This window comes from Haemaphysalis longicornis, unplaced genomic scaffold, assembly GCF_048455015.1.
Source record: "Haemaphysalis longicornis isolate Haplotype H1 unplaced genomic scaffold, Haemaphysalis longicornis Haplotype H1 scaffold_6, whole genome shotgun sequence".
In the NCBI taxonomy this organism is placed as follows: Eukaryota; Metazoa; Arthropoda; class Arachnida; order Ixodida; family Ixodidae; genus Haemaphysalis; species Haemaphysalis longicornis.
Window position 1 is genome coordinate 46,090,162 of NW_027526407.1, and position 19,136 is coordinate 46,109,297.

Below are 19,136 nucleotides of genomic sequence, written 5' to 3' on the forward strand. Positions count from 1 at the left end.
CGTTTTACTCCGCGAAAGAGATGGTACGAGCAACGGGACTCAGGTGCAGACAGGGACGCAGGCCACAGGTTTTCTGACGGCTTCATCTTCCCATTATTGGGAGACATTTCTTCCAGCCATCGCGTCCATGTTGTTTCCAAATTGGCCTTTCCTATTTCCATCCTCGACTCCAAATAGAACGGGGAGCTCGCTCAGCGATCAGCGGTGAGCAACGAGGGCGTGGTTTTTTCACTCGCTCTGCTTCGGGTTCTCTGCTTGTGGAGGTTCTACTTTACCTTTTATTTAATGCGCGTTTTTTATTCGCCCGTGCCGGAAATTTCCTCTTCCGTTTACCGTGAGGAACGCGAGGAGCCCCAAACAGAAAACGCTCGCTGTGTGAGTGACTCGCGCGAAAAGAGCACCTGGCGCCCCTTTCTCCTTTTCTCCCCCTCCCGTGTTCCCCTTCCCTCTCACCCGGTATCCCAGCAAACACCGTCCAAACAAGAAGACCCTCCGAACCTTCTTACGGCAAAAGTAGGCATGGCAAGTGTTCCCGTGTGCGGAGAAGACACAATACGTCAAGCGTAGACGTCTCAAGACGGTCCAGGCTTCGCAAAGAGAGGAGGAATCTCCAACTAGAGCACATGTAGGCCTTCTTAACGCTATGACGAACGATGCCACGTGCCTCCCTCCCCCGGCCTCTCTTTCTTATCCAATTTACGCCTTCTATACTCCCCGTGCGGTTTCGGATCGTTCGATTCGGCCCCGCGCGTGTTATATATTGAATCTGGCCACCCATCAAGAAGCCGCCATTCAGGGCTGCTCCCTTTGTGTCTTCTTTCGATGCTTGTGTGAGGCTGAGGATGAATGCGGCACGAACGAGGGGAGATGGCTGGGGCCGTATGTGCGCTCGTCTGTGACCTTTTTTTTGCCACTTTCCCTTCTTCCCTTACCTTATTTTTCGCTTTCGTTAAACGACAGACGGAGGCTCGTTGCAGAAGTCCACTTGATTTGCGCACGCCTTCTCCCCACCCCTCTCGACAAGCTGATGTTCGTCACCCTTCTCATCTGTTATTGCTTTAACCTTGTTGCATTTCTTCCGTTTACACCCCCCTTTCCACTCTCTCTCTCCCGATGTGGCCTGGAAGCGTTCCTGACGTAATGGGCCCGCTGGTCATAAGCGAGTCGCCGCCTGCCTGCTGCCTGCACGGAATGGCTTCTGGGCGGGTGACGTCATTGAGCCGTCACCTCTAGCTTACCTCCCTTTGCTAGCGGCGTCCGCCATTAAAGGCCTCTTCGCTTTTGGACGGCGGCGGTGGCTTTGATCGGGCTTCTTTGAAGCAGAACGCGTGGCGACACCCCCCCGCTGGGACAGGGAGAGAGTGATGACGTGGCTTTTACGGGGACGGAAGGCTACGGGCGGTCGATCAGCAAAGGGGGAGTCCTGGTGAGCTGCTTCGGACGGGGGCTTCGAGTCTTCGCCCCGCAGGGAGGGCATGTGTAGATGAGTGTGCGGGTAGTTTTGTTTTGGGGACTCTTGTTGACGGAGTGGGAGTGCTGGGATGTCAGTGAAGCGTGACTGACGTAACAGCGTCAGACAACCCGCCAACCAGCCAAACAAGCAATCAGTGCGTTTAATTTTGCTTGGAATACCTGCAAACGATATGGGATAAAAAGACACTCACGAAACAGAACCATAAGCGCGTGTGCTGTCTTTGGCATGGGTCGTTTTGAGCTGCTGGATGCTTGTTCCAGCTTGTGGTTATGCTTAGGTGCGCTTATTTCGTTCGCGCTCACAGATGCACTATGGCGTTCACTAGGTGTCTTGAAAAGAGACAGCTTTGCAACTGCACCTTTTTGTGTTTACAGGCGACTCTCGAAAATATTGTGTAGGTCTGTCGAACAACAATAGTTTTTTAGAAATTACACCTTTGTCCCACCTGGTATTCCGTAGCAGGTGCTTAAACGAAAAACAAAGAAAAACAAAAGTAGAAGTGAGGAAGACGAGTCACCACGAAGCTTCTTTAATCTTGTTTTTGTGCTATTTCTTTGCTGAAGCATATATTCAACCGGTAAAAGGCTTGTCTATAACACAGCGTTCGTACTCTCAGCCCTATCCTGCCCCGCCGGAACGGGATTTGAATAAAACTACTGCGGAATTCGGAAGTCTTAGCCCTTCGCTTTTGCCTCCGACATGTTTGGAACGAGTATGTTTCGGCAGTTTTCGGATGTAGCTGGTTGAAGTTGAAATCGCTGTTATAGACAAGCGTTTTACCGGCTGTACACCAGCTAAGCCGCGTTAACTCCTTTTTCTTCTAACGAGGTTTGTTACTACTTGGTATGCTTTTGTAATTTTCACACCGGCTTTTGCAGCATTGGATCCCCACTTGAATGAACAGTTCGCTGGCTTATGTCATCATTCCTCGGTATTTCCCTTATCGCAACAAAATCGATCCTGGCGTGTTCAATTTTGACAAATAAAGACGGCAAATAGGCACTTGAGTTGGGGACCAGTGATGGGCCCCATCACCATAGTCATCGTTATTGGAAGAGGAGTATAATCTCCTCTTCCAATGACATGCCCCAATCTTGCATAAACGAAGTGTATGCTGGTCATCCCACCACCCATTTCGTCCCGCCACCTATAGATGCCATATGCTGTGCCTTCCTGCGCTTCCAGAATTTCGTATTCCGTGTCATTAATCATATACTGTCCATCTTTGGCATTAACCAACCTTCATTTGAGCGTGAGCAAGAATGCCCGTCATTATGCTATGTTCTCTAACTGATAATGCGCATTAAATTCCGGTCCCTGAGAATGCTACCGAACAGTTTTCTTTCCGCCATTCGTCTGACTGACTTTAGGTTTATTTTAAGGTGTTTTTATAAGACAGTGAAGTCACGTGCCCAGAAAAAGCACCGAAAGGGCACGTAGTAGGTTGTATACATTAATCCCTCCAGAATTTTTAGCTGATTTTACCACGCATTTGTTGGCTGAAAATGACGTAATGACCTGTTTTGTGCTTTCGGTTTTGTCATGCAATAGGCCGAGGTTTTACCTGCGCCTATGGATTTGTAGTAAGGGCTGGAATGATGTTTATTTCAGAAGTGAAACAGAAGCTCTGCGCTAATTGGCCAGGGCAAGACAAAAAGTTAGCGAATCAAAGATGTAGCACTGGAAACATTAGCAAGCATTTTGTTTTTGATCTACTCTTCGTCGTAGCGTTATTGCCACGGCAGCTGGCTGCTAATTAGCGCCGCATAATAATATGCATTGCAGTCGATGGTGGATGCATTTCCGACGTCCGGTGGCCGTCTGAAAAACCCTACGGAGTGCCTTTAAAAATTCGGGAGCACTCCACTGCAGCGAAATTCAAACACATTGCTTCACTCACTCACTCACTCACTCACTCACTCGCTCACTCACTCACTCACTCACTCACTCACTCACTCACTCACTCACTCACTCACTCACTCACTCACTCATTCACTCATTCACTCACTCACTCACTCACTCACTCACTCACTCACTCACTCACTCACTCACTCACTCACTCACTCACTCACTCACTCACTCACTCACTCACTCACTCACCCCCTCACCCACACCCTCACTCAATCACTCGCCCGCTCACTCACTCACTCGCCCGCTCACTCACTCACTCACTCACTCACTCACTCACTCACTCACTCACTCACTCACTCACTCACTCACTCACTCACTCACTCACTCACTCACTCACTCACTCACTCACTCACTCACTCACTCACTCAGCATTTTTTTACGTCCTGTCTTCCCGCCACCGCGACTCTTTACGCCTTCAATTATGCGTTCTTGCATTTACGAAGAACAGCCAAACTAAGAGGGAATGTACTCTGTTCTGTTCGGCACACATTCCCGGCGACAGAAAGCACGTCCCTTCAGCTCATTCGCTTCATTGCCGTTTCTTTCCCCGCTTCGTGCGTTCTCGTCCCCTCCTTTCATCTCGGCTCTGCTCCTTAGCGGCGCCTACCAAAGCTCGACTGTCCAAGATTCCTTTTTATTGGTCCAATGTCAGCGCATTACCTCCTGGGAAAGCAGACGACACTAATTCGGTTGGCGCGTGAGTTCCATACCTCCTCTTGGGGATCGATTTCTAGCTCGCAACCGTTGGAGAGCAACGGTCTTTTACCTCTTCCCATGGTCTCCTTCCGGCGTGTCCGATGGTCGGCCATTGCCGTTTGACAAGCGCTCGGAAAGCTGCTGTTGGTATTTATGGCGTTCTGATCTTGCACCACGAGCTTGGCTTATGGACGCTTCCTGTAAGCACCGGGGATGATAACGTACGCAGGTATGTGTAGTGCGCTCACGCTTGTCGCAGCATACAACGACCTTCGTCGCGCAGTACAGACCAAGCACGCTCATTAATGTTCATAGTTAGTGGGTAAATTGAGAGACACCTTTGCATTTTCAGCTTTCATTACCTAAGCTCGAATTGGGGGAAATGGGAAATTCCAGTATAGCATTAATAATCAATCAACTAACTAATTAATAATAAATTAATTAATTACTTTAGTACCAACAGCGCCTTTCAAAGGCATTGCAGTAGGGGAGAGAGTAGAAATTGGTACGTAAAAACAGGCAAAAAATATGCTTCAAAGCATAATGGGGATACGCACGACAAAGACAGAGATCGCAATGGTACGGCTATGCAAGTAAGAAAAATTCCGCGGCGGCGCATGTTATCGCTTCTTTCTGATGTAGTTCGCAGCCAAAGTTGCAAACGCCGCAAAAGTTTTACGTAAAAGTAATATCTTATTTACTGTGCATTTTGTGGGGGCGATTTCTTGTATAGCCCAGAAAATGGCGATGTAGCCAATGTATAAATAGCACAGGACTGCAGCTGAAATATGTAAATGACGTGTAACATTAGAATTATTAATGACACTTCAAGCGAACGATGAAGCGAAAAAAATCCCGCGTGATCTCTAATTCACACTGGTAGGGAATGTGGTGTTCGGATGACGCGCTTCCTTACCTTAATAAGTGATAAATGACCTCCGCCACAGCAGTGCTAACGCAAATAGTGTTGTGCTTTTTCGTTTTTCTCGTTTGATTATGCTCCTATCGGCCTTTAGACTTGTGCGGCCTTGCCGCGACCGTTTCAACATTTGAACGCTGTAGTTGCACCTTACTTGACCAAGCACCGACAACATAACATGCCCTAACATGGCCGTGCATTGAAGGCCGTCATACAAGATGGCGGGCGGATGAGCCCTTGCGGACTCGCGCGATAACGCGTAGGAAGAGATCGCACAGAACTGAAAATGCGGATGGGGCAATAAAAACGCAGCGTTCCTGGGTGTCGCATAGAAATTATTGCGTCGTCAACTATTGAAATAAGAAGATAAATTGAGCGCCAGAAACACAGTCATGACTTGCGTCGCAGCCACGTTTTCAAGGCCAGCGAGCACGCCTGATTGGCGCGTTTATCGCGTGATGTAAAGGATTGTTTGCGTTTCCGTCGATAGCATACCTGTGGGTGTAATGCTCGATATGGGGTGATCGGATGTACATTCGTTCTGGGGGCGCAAGAACGCCTCACTTGGTATACAGCGAAGCTATATGTCTTCTCCCTAGCTCTTGTTCTCGCGCACGTGTGGAACGAAAACTCGGGGAGTTGTATAGAGCACATGGAAAAACTCATAAAAAATAATAAGAAAGGTACTTAGGGCCGCAATACTTTAATGTCTTTTGTTGCTCCTGAAAGGATGTCTACCCAGCAATGCGTGGGCTTACAAGTGAAGCCTACTTTAGGGAGATTGGTTTAAAGGGACACTGAAGTGAATTTGTCAAGCTCCCGTTTTTGCTTGCACTGCGTAGACTGGCTCAAATTAGCACACTTTTCATCGTTTATCCGGTTGACAAATCAGTAATTATTTTACAAAGCGAGAAAGAAGAAAAACTACCATGCGCGGTTTGCGGCGGCCGCACCAACTAAGGCTGTGACGTTGAGAGGAGGGGCGCCGTGATTGGACGATGCCCAAGGTTAGCAATCACACAAGTTTCGGTTTCGGTTTCGGTTCTGTAAAACATAACCAATGGCTTTGTTGGATGGGCATTCTCAATATCTCAGTAATCATCGTACCGCGCTTCTGCCATGTTGTCGGCTGTAAAATGCACAAGATAAGCCTCCCAGGACGGCTTGTAGTCGTAGCATTCACTAGCCGAGACCTACGCAGTGCATGAACGCCCTCCGCGTACCCGCAGACGCCCAAATGTCATGCGCTTTTCCCCCATATTTGGAGCTTGCCTCCCTCATGCCTGTATCGTAAAAAGCGTGTTCGCACCAGGCCAAGGGTCTGTCATTCTGGCCTGTGCCCACTGTCTGCAAGCAGTCGGTGCTTATGGCAACAGCACGCCAACGAGAACTCGCTAGCGCGCCAGTGCCAGCCTGCGCGCGTTTTGTGAACTAGTTCGTGTAGCCATGAACGTTGCGGTCCAAAAAAAGGTGAACTCAATATTGAAAACATCGGCGGAAAACAAAAAAAGTTAACTTACAAAAAAAAAAGCACGTACCCGCGGGGATTCGAACTCGTGACTCGCAAAACATTCGCGGCGAAGTACTAGCGCCCCAGACTGCTAGGCTACGGAGCTTTTTTTTTTTTTTCTTTATTGTGCTAGGCTACGGAGCGGGACGCGAATGCTTTCCTAATATAGGGTATATATTGTACAACCGGTTTACACTTTTATTTAGTTTTGGCATTTCAAGCTGCTTAGGTGACTATTTGTTGTACTGCGATCGTGCAGTAAGCGTCGCCCGAGTTTCCACAGTAGCTCACGTCTAGCAATTGCATTTCGTAGACGGAAAAGCGTTCGCAGATGCGTAGTCGTGCTGCTGACCACTGTGCTTATTCCCCCAGCGCAAAAAAGGGCTTCCCGCGCCCTAGTTTTACGCTGTACGGTAAAAATATCAGTTGATTTTATTTGCTTAGTACCTATATTGACTTCGCTGACTCTTCTCCCGCCTTCAAGAGGCCTTATATTTTCCTACTGGCGTACCAGTCAGCGAAGCGTCGCATGTGCAGCGCTTGTGTGAAGCGACCTTGACTTGGAGCTAGATACAGTGTACAAACAAACCAAGTAAAGAAAGGCACATTCTTCCATTCACAAACGTGTCCTGGCTTCGTTTCAACTAAGCGAACGAATTGCGACCAAGCATTTTTTTTTAACCTCCTTGATTGCGACGACCCGCCGGCGGCCGGCGGACGAAACGCTGGGCCGACTGACTCTGTCGGCCGGGGAGCCGTGCAGTAGCGCAGCCGTGGCGCAGCCAATTGCCAGCTCATCCCCTCCTGACGTCACACGAAAACGCCACAGAAAATGGGCGAGCGTAAAGAGAGGAGGACAGCGTTTTCAAATTAGTTTTTCTACTAAATAAAATCGCGTAAACGCGCCTAGAGTGGTCGAAACATGGCCTGGGGACTCCGGACTACAATTTGCGCTAGTAATCTCGCAATGTTTACATATCACTTCAGTGTCCCTTTAAGCTTGGTTTTTTAAAGGCTGCCTTTGCCATAATGTGCGTTTCACAGAGTGGCATGGCCGTATACGGAGGGAGTACGGTTACAGCTCCACTCTAAACTCCTCTCCACCGCATCCGACTCTTTAATAGCGTAGAAGCGGGTAGTAGTAACAAGAAAAGAAAATGTCTGCAGGGGGCGGCATTCTATAATGACGTGCATCTCCTCATTATTTGGTTACCGGGAGCGCAGCTGTACCATACGCCTCCACACACATCCCAGGCATAAAGCACGTACGTGCTTCTGCAGTGTTTAGTGTCCTTGCCTCGTTAGCGTCCCTGAAGACATCCGGCCATGTCTAGCCTGCAAAAACCGGCCCGTTTAATTATAGCGACCGTTATCGTGGATGCATGTTCGCGCTTGTGAGTGGCGGCGGTGACGTCCCCCTCCCGTTTGTGTAAGCCGGCGTGGCCATTGGTGGCGCGTTAAAACGCGGTACGTGTTGCATCCTTTATAGGTGACACGGTCCAATGGTTGCGCTAAGTAATAATTTCAGCGATTTGTACATTTTTTAACTGTCTACTACGGCTGATTGCTTTAGCCTACAATTCACCGAAGTACATCGGCGGAGGCCAGACGGGTATGAGAGATTTTGTACTGCTAAGGCAGACTGGACTACGCTTAACAACGTGTGGGTACGGGCTAGTCTGTATTCCGTGATAAGACTTTCAAGCTTATATCTCTGTCCTTTAGGTGCTTCGTGTAAATATTTGTGTGCTCGAAAGTTTTATCTGGACATTGCGTTGGACTAGGCAACATGTACTGTGTTGGGCACTTTATCATCGGACTGCACAATGGCGCCGTCAATATCAAAGGCTGCGAAGCTGCAGTATGGAACGTTAGTGTTGGGGCTTCTTGAACTTATCATGAAACTTATGATACCGTGTATGAAACTTATTATGGTTCAAAGAATGAAAAGGTCAGTGGTCCGTGATTTAACAACAGCGTCCTTTGCGCGTTCTTGCGTTCTATTCGCAGGCTGATAGTGCTGGCGGTGCTGCTGTCGGTCCTGGACTTTGGCGCGCTGGCGTGCGTCTCGGACCTTCAGGAACACATGCTGGGCTACTGCGTCATACTCAGCGGATGCGTCGTCGTCGAAGCCTGCATCTCGTGGGTGTCCATGCGAGGAAGCATACTGGACGCCGCGCCAAGGGCGTCCATGCAGTACCTGCTCTACGTGCGTCTCGGTGCGTCTCCGACTTCTGGACCTCTGCGTTCATTTGTGCGACCTGATATTGACCTTATTGACCTGAACCACCTACACCCGACCTTGAATGCACAAGATGACGATTAAAAATTGTGTAACCGCGTGCTCGCTTTACATCGCGCATGTGTAAGGTCCCCTGAGTTAAATTTATTCATTTATTTATTAACGGTACCCTCAGGGCGATAAGACATTGGAGAGGGGAGTGGTTACATACAATAAAGTGATGATGAAACCAGTAAAAAATAAAAAGGCTACAAAAACTGCAATCAAACATACATTCGTAGCTGCCGCCTAGTAAGACATGTAGAAAAATAATAAATTTGCTTGTAGTTATACAGTATTAGCTAATGCATTACAACATAACAGGAAAGAAACAAATACGCTACAACTACACAATGTCAGCTATTGAATTCTCAAATGACTCATGGTCAATAATGACAGCAGTTGATGCCGGAAAGCGGTTCCATTCCACTGAAGTCTTGAGTATAAAAGACTGGAAAAATGCATTTACTCTTGAAATTGGTATTCCAACTTTATTGACATGATCCAAGTGTGGCGCGATAAAGTGAGGAGGCTAAATAAACTCATGACGTAGTGTTATTGAGGGATAAAATATTTTATGGAATAGACAGAGACGCAAAAGGTTTCGGCGGCAAGGTAATGAAGGCAGTTGAAGGCTGCCCTTGTTTGAAGTTATGCTAGCAGTGCGACTAAAGTTCGGAAAAAGGAATCGAACAGAGTTATTTTATACCATTTCTAGTGAATGAGTTGAGTATCGTAACGTGGGTCCCACACTGATGCCGCATACTCGAGCTTGAGACGAATTAATGTTTTGTACATTTGTAATTTAAGTGATGGAGTGGCTTTTGAAAAGTTGCGTCGGAGGTATCCTAACGGAGGCATCCTCAACAATGCTTATCTTATCTTATCTCCACTGAGAGTCGAGTGACAACACTTGCGGATCCTGAAATTTATTGGTGTACTCAAACACTCATAATTGGAATTATTTCTGACCGGTTAGTCATTACCAATTGGTGGATAAGCCGAGTGAGAAGTAGGAGTTTTCTTTTGGCAAGATCATGTTCTTGCCATCAGGATGTACCGTTCTCACTCAGACAACAATAAGAAAACTTTGAAACATAAGCAAACTTAGTGGGAAAGTTTAAGCGGCTTTCAGCACCACAGTTAACTGCCTAATTTTCTTTTAAGGCTTGTGAGCGCTTCCTTATCCACGTCATTTTCTAGTTTTTATATGCATAACACGTTTCCCGTCTCGCAGCTTTTATACAGAATGGCAATCGAAAATGTCACTTCACCTCCGAAACAAACGGCTTGTTTTTAGAAAAACCGGAATCGGCTTTGCCACGCACAGAGAAACGCTTTTTTCGTCACTCTTCCCGAAAAGCGCCCTCAGAACTCAAAGCCAAGCCTCGCTGCATTTTAATCCGGCAAGCAGTGCACTAACACGTGCTTTGCGAAACGGACGAAAGTAACGCCATAGCGTCACTAGACCGACATCAAGGCAACGGGCTTTTCATTCCAGAAAATGTGGCGCAGCTTTGCGGCTTAACACGGATAACGAGCGCTTTGCGCGTCGGTGGTATCTTGCACGTGAACGAGGTCATCTGCGCCCAAAATAAAACGTAACGGGAAACTAAGTACCCCATAAAACATTTAGGAAAGGTCCACGATTCTTTTTTGCTTTTAATGCCAGTTGTCTCCTAATGCACGCAAATACACGCTAATTGCAATACAAGCTAATACACGTAAAATTTCTAAAGCGTGTTTTTAAATGCTCGTCGGCTGCCATCAACCGGTTCGTAATCACGTACTGAGGGCGCTTCCTAATGCGTCGCCCTCTTAATTTGACACTAATCTCACGCAAGTACAGGGGAAGCGCAATTTATTACGTTTGGTTGCGTGACCATTTAATTAAACGGAAGGCTCGCGCTGAGTCGCAGGCGGGTTAAATGGAAGGCTAGGATGTATTTACGATCTGTTCAAAATAAATACTTTTTTCTGGCACAGCTAATGAGCAGGACCTAATGGGTAAAAGGCCATTACCAGTACACGCTAACTGTAGTCGTTGGCTGTTTGCCCGGGGCTGCACACTTGAGGGCTGGTTTAGTTACCAGCGCAAGACCTACTGTGCTATTTAACTCACAGCAGCGCGTTTTAATTGCCGTTTTTATTTTAAAATTGGAGAACGCACGTTTAAAACGTATAGTGGTAATATGTAAGCTCGTCTAAAAAGATTTACGCCTTAAATTCACCCCGCAATGTTCTTCGGTATGAAGCGCGAGGAGATAGATGCACACGGACGGCGAACTCAAAGCAGGCAAGGTTAGCGCTTGTCATGTGTACCTTGTGTTCGCCGCCCGTGTGTTCTTCATAGCGCTTCAGGCAACGGGAACTCATCACCAACTAGTGCAGCAGAAAGATCTGTCTGGTTGCATTCTGGTGGTCCCGTGAAGTGAGGGAAGTAAGCATCACTGCCGATAAAGTGATGCTTACTCAGATTAAACTAAACTACGCGCGATTTGACGCGGTTTGACAGTAAGGTAGCTAAAAAAAAGTGAATGCTCACGGTAAGCATTTGTTCTGTGAGCATTTTCCAGTTCAAGTCACACTGGATGCACTCATATTTTGTTCTGCCGTATTGCTGTGAGCCTGCCTGACTAATAAGCGGCGTTTGAGGGTAACTAGTACAACGAAGGAGGCGGCGATAAGGGCTGTGAGAACGGACTTTTAAGTGCATGCGTCTTATCTGTGCCCCGCAACGTTTGTGCAACTATGGGTTGGACCCGTAAGCCAGCAAGCAAGCCGCCTGAGCTCCGCTTTTATGACGTGTTTCTACTGAGCAGTGTAACATTATATTTAGGGTTGAACAGACACCTCAAGTGTTAAATCAACGAGCTAGAAAACACACTACTGCGAATAGCTGTTATTGATGTTTAAAAAAACCTGTGTTCAAGCGCTTGCTTCTTTCACTACACTTCTTTGTCTGCAGTGCATAGGAGGGCGTGTACTTGACTGCTATTGGAGCGCACGGAATGCATAGAACTTCCTTCGTATGTCTCTAAAGACACAGCACCTCTGGGGAGTTCAGGGTAAAATCCTGCAATCTCGGTCGAAAAAGTGGCATTGTCAGCTTCTGAAAACTTCAAGGCCTCCGTCGCTGATAGCCTTCCTCTCGTGTTTTTACACTACATTTGCGGAATTTTCTCGAAAGTATCCGGATCGGGAGAAAAGCGTGAGGGACTGGAGTCGCACTATGCATCCCCTTGCAAAAACAAGGAGCCAGTAGAGCGCAAAAGTTGCGGAATGATCACCGAATGGCCGAAAGGTCACCGGAAGTTCACCGAATGACCTTTCAGCTCTGAAGGGTCACCCGAAAGGTACCCTCCGAAAGGTCACCGAATGATCCCTTGCGCATTGTGTCTCTCAGTGAACCTTTGCGTGCAATGCGCGGTGCGACCTACATTAGATCGTTAGCCCTGGGAGTGCAGTGAATTTAGTAAATGTGGCACCATAGTGCGGACGTGACTGTAGATCAGACAGCTATTGTTAGCGAAGATGTTTTATGGGCGAGCACCTTAGGACCTCGCTTTGTCCGGGACTTGACGTCCGTGTACACAGTGTTGCGCATGCGCGAGGAGCATTGGATTGAATTGCATTGGATTTGGATTGGATTGGATTAAATTGAATTGTATGAGATTGGGTTGGATTGGAATTGTGTATAGTGTACACACGCATTGTCACTCATTTACATGCGCGAGTGGGCAATGCCACAGGTGATTTACGGTAAGAACGATTCCCAGTGCTTCGCCCACTCGTCATGATTCACTTCGTGGAGATGCGTGAATTGTTTTTACTTTGCCTTGTGCCGATGGCTTGGCGCAGGAATACTCCTGGTAGAGGTTTCCTGGCTTGTCGTCGGGGTCATCTGGGTGAGCAAGCATTATGACAGCTGTCCTACGGGCGTCGCCAAGGACGCCGTGCTCGGTGAGTACCACACCCTTCGATTCGATTATTCTTGACTTGAAACTTCAGTTTCAACGAAAAAACGCAGGACGTAGGAAGAAAACCATTACATTGCCGCACTTGCCCCAAATGCACCGCGCACATCGACGATATCGAAGTACTTTGGAAAGAATTAGCAGTGGCTTAGCTCGGCTATGCCAGGATATACGTAGCGCGAGTTTCTGCTGCTGAGATGGTCGGGCACGTCGCTCGGCCTCTTGGCGACGCCGTTTTGCTAGACGTTCCTCCCTTTGCTCCGCTGTCTCCGCAGCACGTATAGCGTTCTTCTGTCCATTCTTCCTACGCTCAACCGCTCATTGCCAGGCAACTACTTCGGGATCCGATGAGAAGCTTCTCCGCTCTTCTGCGCCGCTGAGCAGCAGTTTCACTCTCCTTCAACACACCGGCAAACCCCCATTGACACCTCTGCGCATGCGCAAAAAATGGGAGGCGCTATCAAGCGGCTCTGGCGCAGCGTCAGCCTTGGTTACTGCGCAACGGAGGCGCACAGCTGGGCACGTGCCGGCGCCAGCTGTGCGCCGTGTGATGTCACTGCTCCTCGCGCATGCGCAGCACGCCTCTCCAGAAGCCACGTGAGACTGCTGAAGCTCGGCCAGTGTAGCTAACGTTAGAAAGACGCAATTGCCTCGCACGTGAAGCGGTCAAGGCAGTGGCTATCAGCAGGAAAGCAGACACTTGCGTCAGCTTAGCTCCCGTAGCTGTGACAGAGAAAGAAAAGGACCTTCTTAGCGATTATCTTGTTTAATAATCTCCGAGGAAAGAGTGTCGCGCTGTGCCAATGTTGTGCAATGTTTCATGCATATATGTTCTCCTTTTTTGTTAGCAAACTAGTCAGCATTGTGTCCGTGTTCTCTTCCCACGTCATGTGCGTTTTCATTCAGGCTGAAGTTTCAAGTGGATATGAACAAACTCGCCCAAACCCAAGCAATTCTACGGATTCTTATTACTAGATTTTGAATGTTCTGGCATGCTGTTTGGAGCATCAATGTAAGCTCTTTGTCGCCAATGTGCTTTTTGGAGCACACTGATTTCAGACTTGTGAGTAGAATTTGATTGATGAACAGACTTTCATATACCTGAGATTACACCCTGAAACAGACCTATCCTGAAATTGCGTACACAATCACACTAGGTGTAAAATTAACTTTTCGTCACATCTGGGACTTCTTGAGGCTAAAGTGACACCTGGGCTGTGATGCAGCCGCAGTGAAAATCTCCTGAACGATCTAGATAGTGGGAAAATAATGACAAGGGCACTGAAATGAAGCTATCGAAGTCCTGTGTACTTTGCCATATGTAAACCGTTATGTACAGCCTCCCAAATTTTTAATAATATAGCGGGAGCGAGGACCGATCGGCATGTCAGCGCCTTATCACGGTGTTTACCGGGAAAATATGCGAGGCTACGCGCACGTGCATGGAACTATCGGTTGTCGGAGCATCGTCTGCTGCGCTTTTCTTCTCAGGGCAACACGCTCTCTGTTTTTCTTATCTTGCAAGGCCGTTTCGCTGCCGCCATTGAGTATACTTACTAAGAAACTCTATGGCTGCTGCCAGAGGTAGTTAAGCAGCGTGGGGAACAAAGTCATTCAGATGCAGTGGCAGGGGGTGTACCACTCTGAAGGAAATAGCGTAGCAGACGACACTCATACAGCAGATAGCCCTATGCGCGTGCGCGTACTCTCGACTATTTCGCTGCTGAACACCGTGATAAGGCGCTGACATGCCGGTAGGTCGTCGCTCCCGCTATATTATTAAAAAATTTGGGAGGCTGTACTTATTTAGTGGAAATTGAGGGCGTTATATTATCTGTGGTGCGTGGTAGAGTAGAAAACACAATACGCGCTCATTGCACTAACTGCTGGGATGAGGTGACACTCATTTGCAATGTAATTTCATCTAGCTTAGTCCTCTAACTTTGACTTTCACCTATTTTTTGGCCGATGTGATGGGCCGTTTATTGGTTCTCCGAGGTTATCAACATATCGAGCATACTATAAATGGAGGTATTTTCGACATGTGGGCTTGCCGCGCGATAGTTGAGAACAGAAAGTTGATGGGAATGGTCGTACGCGATAAAGCTTCACTTCCGAACACGCTTTTCTCGTGTTCGGAAAAGTGCGTGTACATCGGCCGAAAAAAAAAAGAAAAACTCAGGACGTGACCCACGCATTCTTGATTTTAATCTTCAAAGGGAGTTAAACACTTTTACCGAAACGAACTATTGCCTACAATGCACACAGTAGTACTAAATGTGTGTGGTAGCAATATTCAATTTTTTACCATATATTGCTAGCTAAGTGAGATGTTTAAAGATAGGGTTTCGTGTACAAAGTTAGCATTGCAATGGTGCCCAACCAACGTTCCTTACAGTGCCGAGATACCTTCAAACTGTTGTTAAATAACAGATGTGCGCTTGTTTTTTCAAGGCAGTTTCACGTTATGCAGGTCACACTTGAATCATTTCCATGATTTCTCTTCTCACATGTCGTGCTGCAAAATTTAGCGAGTTTCACAAGTTAGGGTATCCTCGCTGCGATAAAGAAAAGTTTCTGTATTTCCCCCGGATCGTCCTCATATTCAGCGTTTTGCGCTGGGTCATAAACCATGTCTTGCGTAAAGTATTGCGTTTTTTTTCCTAGCGTCGTGCGTATCGTAGACTAAACATGGGTCGGTTAAGCGGATCATGCTGTCTCATTTGTTGGGGTGTTTTTGCCTAAAACATCGCTCCCCACGGACAGCTGCTTCGATTAGTATACTCTATCGACCTTCTTCAAGCTAATCGTGCTACAACAGCGCCTTATTGGTAATTTATTATGAAAAATCTGCAATTTTCATTTCGAGGTGGGCGGCAGATGAAAAAAAAAAGAGAGCTGTTCTGAATATGCAGTGCACGCTATGAAAAATAAATATGGCATGTTAAGGAGCTGAACAAGATAGCGGGGATGCGTACCGAATATCACACAAGGATCAGTCAGTAGCGCACTTTGACCGCGTTGTATACATGCTGTCATTGTTTTTGTATCGAATCATTGTTCTGTTGCCTGGTTTGCTAAGCGCCCCTCTTTCATGCATAAGCACCGCCCTCACCCAATCGTCTTTGATCTCTTCCTTTGTTTACAACTAACGGGGGCAACCAAATGCTATTGTGCACTCGTCAGAGTTGTGCTCTTCTTTTTTGTCGCATCCACTGCCGTCTTCACGCCCTGTTTCGCCACGCCTCTCCCACCCGTACCAACGTGCCTTTAAAAAGCCCCAAATGTAGTACACTTTGGTTGCTTGTCCCCCGTGCATTGATATTTACCCCCTTGTGACTCCTCTGATTGAAGTACTCCAAATTGCGTGGGTGTAAACAAAACGAAAAAGCATCGCCCTTGTTAGAGTAATTGATAAGCTTCACTTGCGAGGCAACTACGCAGCGTTCCCAGTGGTCTTCCTGGCGTTGCTCTGTGACAGGAATCATCGTGTGCAATTGGTGCGTTCTGCTGAGCGTCCTGGTGACCGTGTGGTGCACATTCGATCGTGCCGGGCGCACGTGGGTGAAGATGAAGCGCTACCAGCGGAGCCTCAAAGACGGCAAGCTGCGCTACAAGAGGTCCGGAAACTCCCAGCGCAACTGGAGGCACAGGTTGGTTGGTTTGGTGGCGAATCGAAGCTGCCGGAGATACGTTTTCAGAATGAGCAAAAGCGGCTACAGGGAGGGGAATATAAGTTGTATCGCTTCATTGTGGTCGCTGTGATCATCGCCGTCGTCATATTTATTGCCGACGCCATCAGCTGTAGCTTGCTTAAGACTGCTCAAAGCGACTTTCAAATGTCAATGATTTCTTCCTTTGCCATTTCCTTCGCCGCTTCGCAACGCGGCAGGGAGGGGAAATCTTCCAAGCCCCTTCGATTAACAAAGAAACAAACGCCTGCGTTAGCACACTGCCATTGGGCTTCTCACCAAAAGAACACGACATTTGCGCAGTAAGCGCGCAGGAAGTGCGTAAATATTGTACACGATGACAACGTGTACATATTTAGTGCGCACTCGGGAGGGTGTGCTGCAGGGATATATGAAGCCGTGTGAGAAAATTCATTTGAAGGTATAGTGCACCCCATACTTCTTCCTTTCTTCCTCGTCACACTTTCGAAACGTTCGGTATATACGATTATGGGAATACGGAGTCTTTACCTATCACGACAATTGCCGTTATATAACGGGGCAACTTGTCCCTGTTGGAACTTATGCCAAAGGGCATACTATCGCAATGAAAAAAAAAACATCTTTGAGAAACACATGGTAACAAAATAGTGCAGAGCCGTCCCGTCAAAAACTTGGCACCATTTTTACTTCCATACGACTGCCAGAAACGCCGCATCATTCTCCGTATGAGTTCCTTACATACGAAGTGTATGGAAAACGTACTGTAGAAACATGAAAGCTGCGCTAAACCCTATTACTATGGGAAATTACGCGATTTCGCTCTTTTTGAAAATATCTCTATTTACGCCTCTGCGCGCTATACCCCGCATGAACTCAGCATACCCATAATTCCTTATTACGCAACGCTTCACTAGGGCAGTTACGTCAGTAATCATGTCTTATCAGTCTTTCTTGCGTCATATCAATTTGTGTTTGTCCTTAAAATGGGCTGTCGCAGTCGTGCGCAACGTTACTGGAAAAGCTATTGTGATACCATTGGTCCTGCATTGTAATCTGGGCCATCCGTACTCCTCATGTACCCATCGATGAGTGTCTACTCTCTTCCTCGGCGACTCTCTGGAACTTCCCACTGCCTGATCTCGGCATGTGGTGTATGTAGAGTTCCATACTAATGTATGCTAGAAAGAAACCTGGCGTTGCAATCTCGGACCGTCGTGGGCGCCGCCATTGGAGCCAGCGACGTTCCTCGCCTACTTGGCTTGGCTAGCCGCTGAGCTTCGTTTTTGTCTCGAAGACAAAACCAACATAAAAGAGTAAAATCTTTTTCTTGTTCATCTTGCATGAAGCTTCTAAATAATTCCTGCAAATAAGACTTTTTTGGAGCTTCAATTTTATAAAAACAAAACTAATTTGATTAATCTTCTGCAGTAGTATTGCTGCTTTTTTGAAGCCAGAGCCAACTTTTCAGCCTTTTCTTGAGCCATGCAAAGGAAAAGTGGAACGTGCCTGCCCGGCACAGGACGGAACGCTCGCTGAAGCGCGGCCCGCCTAGACATTCGCGCCAGATTTCCCTCTAGTATATATTAGTATGAAACACTCTATGGTGGTGTAGAACTTAGCTCTTTTTTTCAGATTACGAGCGACAAATTCCGCCAGGCGAATTTACTAATCTATGACGACGGCTGTACGCGAAATCAGCGACGACATATCCACTTTTGCCTTAAATTGACGTTTCTTTGGGTTCATGCCTTTGAACCAGGACAGGTGTCAGCACCTTTGAGATGATAAAATTTCATTTTTCGAGAAATGAAGTGAATGAGAGAGGTAGTGACAAAAACAGTGTTTCATCGACAAATTCAGCCGCACTGCGTTAGCTTGACAAGCAGCGTTAAAAAAACAAAATCTGCGAGTTAAGAACAAAGTTTGGTGCTACTACATTGAAATGTTCTACGCGAATTCCCTAGCTTGTTTTTTCTTTTCGCTTTTTGCTACCGGCGAGGGGACAGGCGATGTCGACACATCGGGGAAGATTTCGCGTGGGATTCCTAGACTGCGCGTCTATTCATATTGATAATTATATTCCCAGCCAATCAGAACTTGGGCGACATGTCTCTTCGTTTCGTGTCGTCTGTTCCTCCACGACGGCTAGCCTGGCACTGAGGTTATCAAATTTCCTCGGGTTATTACTCGTAGAGGCGGACTTCACTACAGCCACCAAGGCCTGTAGGAATAATAACAAAAAAGCGATGCGGAAATTATAGGACTCAAAACATTGGGGGTAAAGAAAGTTTGCGTTTATATTTAGTTTGGAGACCTGGAGATATTTGTGACAGCCACATCCTTTTTGGCGCTGTTTCTTTCGTCGTGCGCTGTAATTAGAGCAGCGAACCGCCCTGTCTAATTGGGCGAAGGACACATGATTAAACCACTGTTTTTAGTACTTATTCTCACAGAGCGCATATTCGTTAACGCACTAACTCATCAACCAAGCGTAATTAATCGCCTCTAAGGGTTTTTTTCGCTATTAAAAACATATATTGACAAATCTGTGGAACTACTTTTACTAACAAAAATGGGAAAAGAAGTCTAGCGCGTGCAACTTTTTCTTACTGGTACGCAGTGTGTGTGGACGTGTAAAACAACCATACAACATCAAGTATTAAATAAACTATCGCTGGTCTTCTGGTTTAAAAA

At 47.1% G+C, this 19,136-nt stretch overlaps 1 protein-coding gene across 2 annotated transcripts in view; it reads left to right on the forward strand.

Moving 5' to 3' along the window:
• The window catches only part of Inae (inactivation no afterpotential E), a 151,525-nt gene that overhangs the window by 74,906 nt on the left and 57,483 nt on the right, over nt 1–19,136 (forward strand). For both annotated transcript variants that reach the window (XM_077674158.1, XM_077674159.1), the window contains exons 2-4: nt 8,521–8,729; nt 12,653–12,754; nt 16,250–16,421. In XM_077674158.1, coding sequence (XP_077530284.1) covers nt 8,521–8,729; nt 12,653–12,754; nt 16,250–16,421 — 483 coding nt within the window. The remainder of the gene's footprint in view (nt 1–8,520; nt 8,730–12,652; nt 12,755–16,249; nt 16,422–19,136) is intronic.